Source organism: Eucyclogobius newberryi, unplaced genomic scaffold (genome assembly GCF_026437365.1).
Source record: "Eucyclogobius newberryi isolate DKJ021-1_F unplaced genomic scaffold, fEucNew1.0.hap1 SCAF_9, whole genome shotgun sequence".
Classification (NCBI taxonomy): domain Eukaryota; kingdom Metazoa; phylum Chordata; class Actinopteri; order Gobiiformes; family Gobiidae; genus Eucyclogobius; species Eucyclogobius newberryi.
The window spans coordinates 31,148,938-31,162,328 of NW_027316532.1; the positions used below are offsets into that span (position 1 = coordinate 31,148,938).

Here is a 13,391-nt window from a genome sequence, read left to right on the forward strand (position 1 = left end):
GTAGTTTGCACTGCAAGCAGAAACAGAGGAAGTTGAGGAGAAGAGTGATGAAGCATTATATCAAGGTTCCTCCTGATGGCACATTCAGTCACACTTCAGTCTGCTTCTCTAGGAAACATTCTGTCAGTAAAGCTAAATGGGATTTCTCAGCTTACACACACAAAAGACAAGCAACATTGAATTACGGTATCGGTCTCAACATCTTTTAAATGTCTCTAAACGTCCGGACAGTATTGTCGTTCAGTTCATTAAAAAACCTCGGAAATAAATATTTTATTGCTGCAGATTAGAAGTTATAAAAAGATAAAAAGCTAGTATCAAAACTACTGATAATCATAAATAAATTTGACAAAACTGGACCTGAATTGTTTAAGAATGGTCTTGTTAAAGACATTAATAAAGACATTAATATATGAATAAATACATATTAATATTAATGCTGGGGTACTTGATTTTCAAACAATGAATGGAGAAAGTAGGTATGATTCTAGTTCTTAACCTGATCTGGGAAGGCTCTCTCCACCGGGCGTTAAAAAAATACTTCACGCTGATTGGTCGAAGTGTCGCAACAACGGAAGAAGCGGAAAAATCTAAATTCACAGACAGTAGGAGCCTAACAAGATGGATTCTGAAGAGTTTGTGAACTCACAAAAATTGCGAGAATTCAACTGCCTGGCAAGGTTGCCGGAATCAATAGCAGAGATACTGTTAGGACCTAAACATAACACACACCTCTACAGGTGCTGTTAGGACCTAAACATAACACACACCTCTACAGGTGCTGTTAGGACCTAAACATAACACACACCTCTACAGGTGCTGTTAGGACCTAAACATAACACACACCTCTACAGGTGCTGTTAGGACCTAAACATAACACACACCACTACAGGTGCTGTTAGGACCTAAACATAACACACACCACTACAGGTGCTGTTAGGACCTAAACATAACACACACCTCTACAGGTGCTGTTAGGACCTAAACATAACACACACCTCTACAGGTGCTGTTAGGACCTAAACATAACACACACCTCTACAGGTGCTGTTAGGACCTAAACATAACACACACCTCTACAGGTGCTGTTAGGACCTAAACATAACACACACCTCTACAGGTGCTGTTAGGACCTAAACATAACACACACCTCTACAGGTGCTGTTAGGACCTAAACATAACACACACCACTACAGGTGCTGTTAGGACCTAAACATGTTAGGACCTAAACATAACACACACCTCTACAGGTGGTGTTAGGACCTAAACATAACACACACCTCTACAGGTGGTGTTAGGACCTGCAGTGAAATGACACTGTGTAACCAGAGGAAGGAAAGTGAAATATGCCCGGGTCAGTGATACATTACTTTTCAATCAGATGTTACCTGGCCCACTCGTCACCAGGACGAGATCCAATAAGGCTCTATGTCTGATTACATGACAAATTTATGGGGAAAGTTAAGCTATGGTGTGGTGAATCCAGGCTCTTCTTTCTTTACCCTTCTCACCTGTGTGTCCTTTTGTAGGAGGCACAGCAACAAGGGAAGTAAGTGGGAGAGGCAACACTGTAAAAAGATGAGACATCTGCAAAGTAATATTTCAGAAGTCCCGACCAAATAAACAAAATAATAATTTTACAGTTCTTTCACTTTTTGTGCAATAAAACCAAGACATTTACAGGAACACTGCAAAACGTATGCAATAATCGTAAATCTAAAAGGATCTGGAATTAGGGGTCCAGCAACCTTTCTTATTTTAAATACATAAGACAAGATAGTGTGTGGTTGCAGAGGACATTACATCACTTCAGTAACTGAAGCTTTGCTATTGGCTCATTCAAATACAATATCGGTTAATGCTTCAGCCTCTGTCGTCGTGAGATTAAAAAAATGTAAGATTGTGGTCTTGTCTTCACACAAGCAGGGGAAGCGGGCCTGAAGTACAAGATCTGTCGGCGGCCTCTGATTGGTCAGGTTGTAGACATGTGACACACGCTCTGTAGAACCGGACTTGAGGGCAGTGGATCACAGGAGGACATGCTTCTCACTTTGTCCAGCTGTACCGGGGCCTCTCCATTGCCCAGTCCTCTGTGTCTACCTCCTGCCCGCACCATTTATTTATAGAAGCCAGCTGTCAGCACACAGCAAAGGCTCCCCCCGTCTCTCACGCATCAACTCTGGCACACAAACATGAGCCGACGCTGTGTCACACACTAAATAGGATGAGGCCCATCGCAGTTATGTGAAGTCCAAGTGCAAATAATAGAACTGGTTAATCTTGAAGTCCTTTATTGACCGTCCAGTTCTTGTAACGCGTAACCACCTTCTTGTGTCCCCTCCTGAATGTGCCTGTAACTAATCATACCTATTTTGGTTATGATGACGAGGTGTGACAATTTTCATGACAGCAGCTGGTGTCAGAGAGATAACACTGCAATGATCATCTAACAGATGCGCTATTACAACCACATTCTCATTCTTTTCAACGCTAACACACATGATAGTCTAAAAATCTCCTCTTCTGGCAACTGTTCTAAAACACAGCTTTTGTCCCCTGTGCTGTGAACATCCTCAATGCAGCAGCAGTTGAAACACGGACACGTATATTTCTGTATTTTACAAGGGCTACTGTACTATGCTTTTTATATTGTATGTATGTTGTCCCAGCTTAATACAAGCTGAGCACAACCATAATGCTAACGTATAACTCATATCTAGAACATAACACATTCATAATATCTGACCCCATCATCATATTCATTCACTCACTCTCCACCAGATACTTTCTCATCACTTCTATTTTATATATAATTCTATTCTATTTTATTATATTAAATTCTAGTCTAAATATCTCAACATTTCTGGCTAAAGAGGACATATTAAAGATAAAATATAGTCAATAGAATTGTTTTATTTTTTTTCAAATAAGATAGAATTTCACATTTCCATTGTAGAAATTAGATTTGCTTTTCTACAAAGGGTGGAAATATTTTCTAGTTTCAAAATTGTACTTGAGCTTCACAAAAAGTATAATTTGAGGTATATTTTAATATATCTGTAGATAAAACTGTGGGTTCAACGTTTCTGTAAGTATTTATCCATTAAAACCTAAAACTATGGATCTTACTTTCATTGCAAAGTCTCATAATCTCTATTAAATAAACATGATATAACTCATCTGATACATGCATTTGAGTGATTTAACAAACTCCCCCTTGATTGTTTGCATTTTAACCGCAGTTTCTCTATTGAAATCACAATAAGTTCCAATTCACTTTTGTCTACTGTTGCCTCCATTCAGGATTTAGAATATATTTGTTCATAAACATTTAAAGAATCTATATTTCCTAATGAAAGCAGTGGTCTATCTGCATTCTGGTCACAACAATCAGCAGGAACACCATCTTTGTTTCAAATGCAGATTGTGACATTATGTAACATGCTTCCATTCTGTCTGTTTCCGCAACCGTTCCACAATTTCACTGGACCAATTCAATCACTTTGAACTTTACCCTCTTTACTTAATACTCTCCCTGTAGGAGTTGAGAGCGTAGCAGAGGATAAATGAATTCAGCCGATGTGGACTAAATGACAGTTTGGGTCCATCCACTGTCAAGTCCTCCTGAAACTGTGCGTTCGGTTACAACATACCATGACCTCGCCAGACTAGGGAGAAATTAGACAGAGAGTGTGACAGGAGCTGCGGATGAGCACAAATGAGCCGTTCCCTTGGCAACCACGCAGCGGTGCCGGTAAAGACAATCGTGAGGCTCAAAGCTCTGCTCCCGCCCTCCCTACACTCATGCCCAGCCGCACATTCAAAGCGGCGTCCGTGCCCCTCCTGGAAGCAAATGATGAGCGCGGAGCGAGTGAATGAGCCACCGGCGCCGGCCTGATGCACGAGAAGAACTGAGCTGGACTAGTGAGTCAGGAGGCAGGAGGCAGCTTTGTGAATGAGTGTGTTAAACAAAAGAGATTGCTTTGGTTTGATTTTGAAAAGGCTGACGTCAGAATGCTTAACCATTAACTTCACGGCACACAAATGATAAAAATTCACGGCTATTCTTCATAGAAATTGTATTAATACAGCAATAAGTACTGAAAAAGGCATATTTTAGATAGAGGGCAATATATACAAATTTAAATAATATTGCAAATGTTCTTTTGAAGATATTCAAATGTTCATGTATAAATGTTATGCAATAAAAAGAGCTGATTAAACGTAAAAAAAAAAATCAAATATATGTTGTAGATTTGAGGGTTTAACATTTAAATTAATTAATCCTCATCTAATACATTTAAAAACATGTTTTAACACATTTCTGTTGGACTGACATAATAATGTTCGACTATGCTCTTCTCCCTGTTCACAAACTGGGGATGAGTCTGTCTACAGGAGGTGGACCGGCTAGTGTCCTGGTGCAGCGGTAACAACCTGGAGTTCAACGCCCAGAAGACAGTGGAGATGATTGTGGACTTCAGGAAAGTCACAGTCCCCCAGCCCCCCCTCACCATCTCGGGCTCCCCCATCACCACTCTAGACTCCTTCCCGCTTTCTCGGCACCACCATCACCCAGGACCACAGGAGGGAGCTCACCATCAGCTCCCTCATCAAGAAGGCCCAGCAGAGGATGTACTTCCTGCGGCAGCTGAGGAAATTCAAGCTGCCAGCGCAGATGATGGTGCAATTCTACACGGCCATCATTGAGTCCATCCTCACCTCCTCCATCACCGTGTGGTACGCTGGAGCCACAGCCAGGGATAAACAGAGACTACAGCGCATTGTGTCTCTGCTGAGAAGGTGATCGGCTGCAGACTTCCATCCCTGTACGTCTCAGGGCTCTGGGACGAGCAGGTCGGATTACAGCCGACCCATTCTCACCCTGGACATGGACTATTTGAGCCACTCCCCTCAGGCAGGAGGCTACGGTCCATCTGGACCAAAACCTCCCGCCACAAGAACAATTTATTTCCCTCTGCTGTTGGACTCATGAACACTTCCTAAACACTGCCACTTTAACCATAATTGAATCACTCACTGCACTGTTCACATTCTGCACTACATATGTAAATTCAAAAGTACATTTGTGTACATAGTAAGCCTATTTTGATTTATTTTTCATTTTATAGCCTATTTTTATTTTTTATCCAAAGATTTTAATTGTTTTCAATTGTTTTTATTTTTGACTTATATAGGTTGACTTTATATAGTTTTTTTTTTTTTTTTTTTATCATTGTTCGTTAGTAGAAAAAGCTTCAGTTGTAGTCATCTGGACTCAGTTTGAAAAATTAGACGTTTCGACTCTCATCCAAGAGTCATTGTCAATAAAAGAATTTAGATCGAGAACTCCGATATTAATACTGTTCTGTGGTAAGACCCGCCCATTGGGCGGAGCCTTCCTGAAGTAGAAAGAGTTGTTTGTTTCAACAGAAACCACAGAACAGTATTAATATCGGAGTTCTCGATCTAAATTCTTTTATTGACAATGACTCTTGGATGAGAGTCGAAACGTCTAATTTTTCAAACTGAGTCCAGATGACTACAACTGAAGCTTTTTCTACTATGGAACACGCCTGGACGAATGAGGGATTACACCGACATCATTGTTCGTTGTTTTATGTTGCACCGAATCATCAAAGCAAGTTCCTATGTTTGTGAATTCTGTTCATTGACAATGGCAATAAACCTTTTCTGATTCTATTGTTATCAAGACACCAACAAAAAAGAAAAGAGAGGGGTATTATTTTCTGTCAATATCACCCACCTCCAAGTTCAGATATTGGTGTCCAAAAAAAATTAAGGGTAACCAGCACTAATCATATCGATTCCAGGAAATATGAAATTTTCAAAAGCAATACTCACATTTCACTGTTCTACAACAATTGCGTTTCAGTTTCATCTAGACAAGACACTCTAAAGTACAGCCTTAATATGGAATTAGGCAAAGGAGGGAGATTATCTTTTGTCCTGGAGGGAAGAGGGCAGTTGTCATGGATGAGGTTATTCACGGGCACTTCCTAAATCCCCAGTTTGTAGACAATTGAAGGACATGTTACAATTCATTGAGGGTTTCTCACAACTTTAATCACAAAAGCTAACAAGACAATACAAGTGAGAATTAGCATACCTCCTGAAGCTGCTCCAGGGCATTACCATACCTCCTGCTGCCCGTATGACCCACCCTGTTGCTTATATGTTTCTCAAATTAAAGACTGTAGTTCAATCACTGTCCAAACAAATGGACATGGATGACTACCCTGATTATCTTTATTTGTTGACGTTGGACAAATAGAGGATATTGACAATTACAATGTTATTAGAGATGTGGCAAATTGTATAAATGTTGATAATTTTGTGAGTGTTATTTTGAAGATATGCTATATTTGATGCTGTCAAAAAAGCTGATTAAAATGCTAAACTTCCAAATAAGGGTATGAAGTGATATTTCTGTACTTTTGTGCGTAATCTTACAGTCCATTCACATTCGTCTGATACATAAACCTGAACTTTACATACAATCTTAAGCTCATTTCTGTTGGATTTAAATAATATTGTCCAAATTGTTAACAGGATATTATTTTTCTCAATATTGCTGACCCCTGCCTGTTATTATAATGGTAAGAGTTTCAACAGAGTAAACACGTGTCACTGATGAATTCACAATGACCCACATTTAAAGTGCCGTGACAATGGGGAAGAGAAGAGTGATGCAAATTCAGTGACAGCGGATATGTCCAAATGCTGCAATGACTTTTACTTACCTTCTATTGTGAAGTTATAAAGCAAAAAGAACACATAAATCAACTGCTCAATGCAAAATTATACAAGCGCCACGCAGGAAGCTTTGCAATGGGTGGAATGTTACAAATCACTCTGCATCTTATATAATTTGCCACATCGTCCTCAAAAAAAATGTGCGGTAGTCGATAACATCTATGGTTAAAGAAATTTGACTGAATGCATTGCTTTAACCATAAATGTTATCGAATACCGCACATTTTTTTGGGGATGATAAGCAAATTTTCATCCAGTTGACAAAATGTGGTTATTCACATTAAAACACTTTGCATGGGTGTTCATTCAGAAACAAATTTGCAAATGTGAGCTTCCTGGAGATTTCAGCTGTGCCCTGGGCTATATTATCAGAAAAGATTGAGCATTGAGGCTCACGAATGTGGTTTACTTAATCTACGCTCACAACAGTGCTCAGAACGGCTTGAGTTTTAACCTATTTATAGTGCTACATGCTTCAGTTCTGTATTTGTTCAGCCTAAATTGAATGTGTCCTTGTGTGAAGAGCAAAAGAGACTGGCCTAGATGCACCTACCTGAAGAAGACCAAGACAAATAAAAGCATTGGTGTAACTTACCTACACTATGCACTTACTATACACTATACAGGTTAGGGCAGCACAGGGCATGCACTGAAAACAGTGGGTCACATGTGTCTATAGCGCACCTGATACACAGACTAAAAGCAGTTTTTGGTCTGCCCAGGGAATCGGTGCATTGTTGACTTGTTGGTCACATGAACATTGGATATTTTACACAAATCAATCTACTCCGGTTCCCTCACAACCGGAAGTGCCATTACAACGGAAGTGCTGATCTGTGGCAAAAAGAGGGAAAAGTGGGCGGGGCGGAATAAGGTTCGGTACATGGTCTTCTCACAGAGATTCTTACAGTACAGCACAACACATTGCTACTTTTTAGTCTTTTTAGCTAATCGACAAAACATGTCGTTAGATGAACAATAATTCTTGCCTAAGAACTTAATTATAGTGTTGCTATTGTCCCTGTTCGAAAAAACTAAAATAGAAATTCTGGTTGTATTACAGAGTGAAACAGATTAATATGCGATTGTTAGCATGGCCTATTTATGTGACTATTTCCTTTTAATTTTGTCTTGCTCTCTGATCTTGATCTGTTGTTGTTTTGTATTATATTCAAATAAACATGATCATAATTGCATAATAAAGCAATAACATTCACTACTCACACTATGGTTGCTTTCACAAATAATAATCTAAAGTGGTACAGTGCCTACAGTGTCAGCATGAGACATATGGCTGTCATTCATAATGTAGTATACTGTAAATACCAGTGGCAACACAGACAGAAACGGCATGGAAATCTGCGTGGTTCAACAGTAGCAGCTATGAAGTTTATAATTATCCACCCACAGATAATCTAAAGCTGGCACAAAACACTTTCCCCACATGCTCTCCAACATCACTTCAAAATAATTGTAAAAACAACAGAGACACTTTCCTGCAGCTCCAATTAATTGTGTTTTCTTTACTACAAACAAATAAATATAACAGGTTTATGCCAACAAACAAAGTCATAATGCTTTTATTTTCCAGCTATTGACTAGTTTAGATGAAGAAAGCCACTGAAGATGTTCTAATTGCATCACTACACAAAGATGCATTATCTTTCACCACTGCGTAAGTGAAAAGAGGTGAGCACGATTGATTCAGACTTGCATTTAAGAGAAGATACAAGAAGGTGTGTGTTATGGTCTGGAGTAATTGAATTTCCTTGTAGGATGTTGTCATCCGCCTGATGGGCAGAGGAAAGTGTAAACCTGGATTGTGGATCCCTTTATAGTCAGTCATTTTAGCCTCATAATGGCTGGCAGATGTCAGAGGTCCTCAAGTCCCACTCTCGAAGCAAAACACAAACGAGCTGTGTGGTTTACAGGAAAGAACACATGATGTGGTGAGGTAGAGTGGAGGGAGGAAATATGATGAGTGGTGGCACTGCTGCTATGGCAATGAGCTAAAAGCTGGAAAAGAAAAGGCATGTTGGTGGTCAGTAAAAATGTAAACTGACTTTACATGTTTATTGGTTTATTATAACATTGACATGACCAAGAAACATTGACATTCTTTATGCTATGGGTGTTATAAGACCTACACTGTCAATGACAAGCAGTTGATCGAAGAGTCTGTACATTTGGTTCTATTTTGCCATTGAATTGTGACGCTCCTCAGTTTTAATGCAGCCTTGTTACAACTTGACAGCTGCCGAGTACAAAGTGTATGGTGGCTACTGCTCATTTCTTGGTATGTTAGGAAGAAAAATAAGGCACACAATTCAGAGGAGGCAGTAATCACTCCAGACCAGAGTCCTGTTGTATGCTGTCACTTAAAAGTGGATGATTTTATTGTCCTCAGTCTTGATTATTGAGACAAAATATGAATAAACCATAATATGGTTAAGGAAATATGGGAGTGGATGCAACAATATCAGTTTTATTGGCAGTTCAGTAAGATATTCAATGTGTTGTTTGGACAGGGTAGGGACAGTAAGAGTTATTCTCTCATTGAGTTTGTTACAAAGAGTGCACATTCACCATGTCAAAATTGGGAATTAACCAGAACTAAACCCAAAACTAACCCTGCTTGTCCAAGACTAAACAAGGGCTTGAAAAAATCTAACCAAGTTCACATCAGGACTAAGATGGGCTAAATATAGGACCAAATGTGAACACACCCCAACAGAAGCAAATGTGTAAGAACACTAGGGCTGGGTATTGCCAAGACCCTCACGATACGGCTACAGGAGTCACGATACAATACGTATCCCGATACATTTTAGAAAAAAGGGTCTTAAAAATTTACCAAAAAGGTATGTTTTACTCTGGATAAGAACATTTATGAAATTTCATGTTTATTCACAAAGCACTTATTCAATCCATTACATCCAACCAACTGATCCAAGTAGAAATATAAGGAACACATTCTAGTAAAGTATTGCATGTTTCTTGCCAAACAACTGGCCTGGTCTGAACATGCTGCAGCAGCATCTTCTGCACAGATCAGCTTCTGATCAGATCCACAGCTCCTTCTCACCTCAGTCGAGAGGAGAGCGGCACAAACAGCAGATCAAAAGCACTATTCCACCTCGTTTAATGCCTACGGCACACAAAAATCTCGATACTATGACTCCGTATCAATACGGAGTCCGTGACAATATTTATCGCCATATCGATATTTTGAACACAACCCTAAAGAGCACACACACAGAGAAGTGCACAATAAGATGATAAAGTGTCAACAGGCTGCAGAGACTGCTGACCACACAACACTAACTGTGTTTTCAGGTCAAGCGTTAAATGAAACATGTGAGAGACAGTACTGAGGACAGACAAGAACCATATTGTATTTACAACAAAAATGTATCCACCTTTTGAAGTCTCTAGCATAATTTATAATGTATGACACAGTTGCACACATTGTGATGACAAACGAAAGGGTGAGTCATGAGAATGTTACTAACAACATTCAAACTTCAGCTCAATAATTTGAAATACAATCAGTGTCAAAATTACAAGCCGCTTTCACCTGAGTGGGCACTTTTGGCTGAATGGACGGCACTTCCTCTGACCACAAATCCTATATTGAGTTTCTCTCTGTGGCTCTAATGCACAACAATGAGCAAGGGCCCGATGGAACCAGATCTGGGATCTGTGGTTGTGGACCTTGTCAAACCTCAGTCTGCTTTTAGAACAGTGGGCTATGGAACTACAGCCCTGCAGCAAGATAAGCTCTGCAAAAAGGCCGGGGCTTGCAGCCACCCTGCTCTGCTCTATCACTGTGTGCGTGACTGTGAGAGTCAGACTGCAGCGCACACTTACTGTATCTCAATCATTGTAAACCACAGTAGCTCAGAGCACTTGGTCAGAGGTGAATTTAACCACCTCCAGACATTTTGTTAATGAATTATACATTGACTATAAAGTTGCTGAATCAGGAGGAGTCTTGATTAGAGCTTGATTGCACTCTTTGAGACTGTCTACACAAAGTTTCACATCCTCATATCAAATCTGTGTTTCTGAACTCATACATAAACAAGGAGGCTTTACACTGCCAAAAAAGGAGTTATTCTTCACTTACATTCATATTTGAGTGGTATTTAAATGCCAATGGCAATAGAGAAAAAAAAGCTGTGAGGTGGCCCTTCTACAAGCCTTGTCAATACATTTTGAGATATTTGAACATTAGAAAGCACACACATGGTGTACAAAAGCCTTCACTGCCCCCAACACTGCTCTCCATGAAAGGCAACGGGACATGATGGCAACAGGAATGATAAGCCCGGGGATACTTTGTCCTATACATTTTGGTTAGCATGAACTTCACAGCAGTGACGTGGAGAACCAGCCACTCTGGATCCAGGTGCTGACCTCATTTCACAGCACTCAGTCGACAAGGGTAAAGTCCACTCACTGTCACTGTCGCTGCCAACAAAGTGACAAGAGGGGAAAAAACAAACTTTCCCTTAAACCTGTATTCTGTAGGCTGGAAATGTGGAGCTAGGTTTAAACTAGGTCAAGTTTCATTCTTCAAATGGGACTGTAAGTAACAAACAGGAAGCCAATTATGTTTATCTACTCTTGAAGCAAATGGATCAGACTACACAGAAATGTGACAGAGAAAATGTCAAAACAACATTTAAAGCATTTTAACATCGAGGACATTGTGATACACTCTTACTGTAGTAAAATTATTCATATGTCCACAACCAAACTCATTTACTGTGGTCATAAGACAGCATTGTACATCAAAGTATAACTCGTATAGATTACATTGCTTCCTTTGAGCGGATCACCTCATGTTTACAGAGTGTGTATATGTCTAACTCAAAGAATTTACTTAATTAGGCTTATGTACCTCATACACACATGACTAATGTGCTCTTTCTCTTCAGTGCTTTTATCATCCACCACATTATTTGCATGGGCTACTCACCATTGAATAGCTCTGACATCATAGTTCTGTTTGAGGTTAAAGTCCCTCAAAAAGGGAAACAGATCTCATTCCATGCATTCTCAGGCCACATCTGGATTTAGACATGAAGCCAACCCTATAACATAATTGTTGTAGCTTGTATTAAGTCAGTGCCATTCCTTTAACCCCACCCAAACAGAAGAGGGAAGATTTCCCATTCTGAAGCCTGGGTATCTGTGCAGCTGGGCCCCTCCCTGGGGCGTTAATGGGGTGGAGATCACTGACTACAAGTGATGCATTAGGCCATATGTGACACACAGACATAGACTGGACATTTGGCCTGAGGGGAACTAACATGGAAAAAAGTGACCATCCTCCAATTAGTGGCAGACATTTTGATTACAGTGACCATAAGAATGTTGACAGTAAGTCCTTATTGACTGATCCTAATGGTGAGGGGTGTTGATTAATGTTCTGTAACTATGTACTAAAGAGTATTATAGTTTTAGACTAACACTGGCCTCAATGCACCCAATGCACTGCGAAAGTGAGCAGGATATGGATAAACACACACTCCAGGCAAATAGCATTTAAAAATGTATGTTTACAGTACAGAGGTTTGAAATGATTGAATGTGAACCTTGAATGAGAGAAGAGCCCTGACAGCTCATGGTTGGGTTAATATTTTCTGAGATTGACTGGGTTGGACAGGAATCCTGTTCTCTTTCTTGTCAAATATTTGTTACGATGTCCTATATGACAAAAGCAGGCCAGGTTTCAGCGGTACTGACATTGTAATTAGAGGAATGAGCCAATAAGCCTATTCATTAAGGGGGTTTAATTCACCTTATGGAACAAGTAAGCTTGGGGTGCGTCGGTGCTGAGGTTACTTACCTGGAACAGACTTTCTGTCAGTCCCCGCCGGACCTGGGTCCACAAAAAGGCGCAGAAAAAGAAGAGGAAGATTTCAATCCACGTGATGTACGCGTTATCCAGCAGAGTCCTTTTGGAGAGCTCCAGCCCGCACGCACTACAGTCTCTCCATGCGCTGAACATGGAGGAAGACGCCTTGAAGGTGAGCTCCAGATACCCCGGCATGGGCTCCACATGCACCGGCTCAGCACCCTCATGGTGGCTCCCCATGATGATGGTGGTGCTTGGAGATGAGGGGGGGAAAACGTGAACCCAATGAAAAAATTAAAAAGATACAGAGTCCAAGGAGCGAAAGAGTCCACGCCGTGTCACTAATCCGCCAACCGGCTTGCAACCTCACCTTAACCGCAAAACAAGCTTATCTGACCAGCTTACCCTCTTCAGCAGCTAATTCTTTGTTTCCCATATTAAGACATGGCCCATATAGACAACATTTTGTATTACACACCGTTAAACGAACACAGCGGGCCTCAAGCGCGGAACACGGCGTTTATAACAAGGCTTTAAAGCAATTCCTCAATAGACTTTGTGTAGTCAATCGGAGCCATTAACGCGAGTCAGAGGAGGTTTTGTCTGCTCATCATTCCGCTACGCAGAACACGGCGGCGCGCTCCGGATAGCCCGAGCTAAGTGAATACAAGGAACGTAACGGAAAAGAGCGGCGCGCGTCTCTAAAACAAATTAATTAAGAGTCTAGATATGCCGCGTACATATATAA

General features: G+C 40.5%; 1 protein-coding gene across 1 annotated transcript in view; it reads right to left on the bottom strand.

The window, feature by feature from the left end:
• Nucleotides 1-13,323, bottom strand: part of cers1 (ceramide synthase 1) — a 32,077-nt gene extending 18,754 nt beyond the window's left edge. Inside the window, exon 1 of the mRNA XM_072439027.1 lies at nt 12,635-13,323. Coding sequence (XP_072295128.1) covers nt 12,635-12,883 — 249 coding nt within the window. The 5' untranslated portion in view covers nt 12,884-13,323. The remainder of the gene's footprint in view (nt 1-12,634) is intronic.
• Between the last annotated feature and the right edge of the window lie 68 nt (nt 13,324-13,391).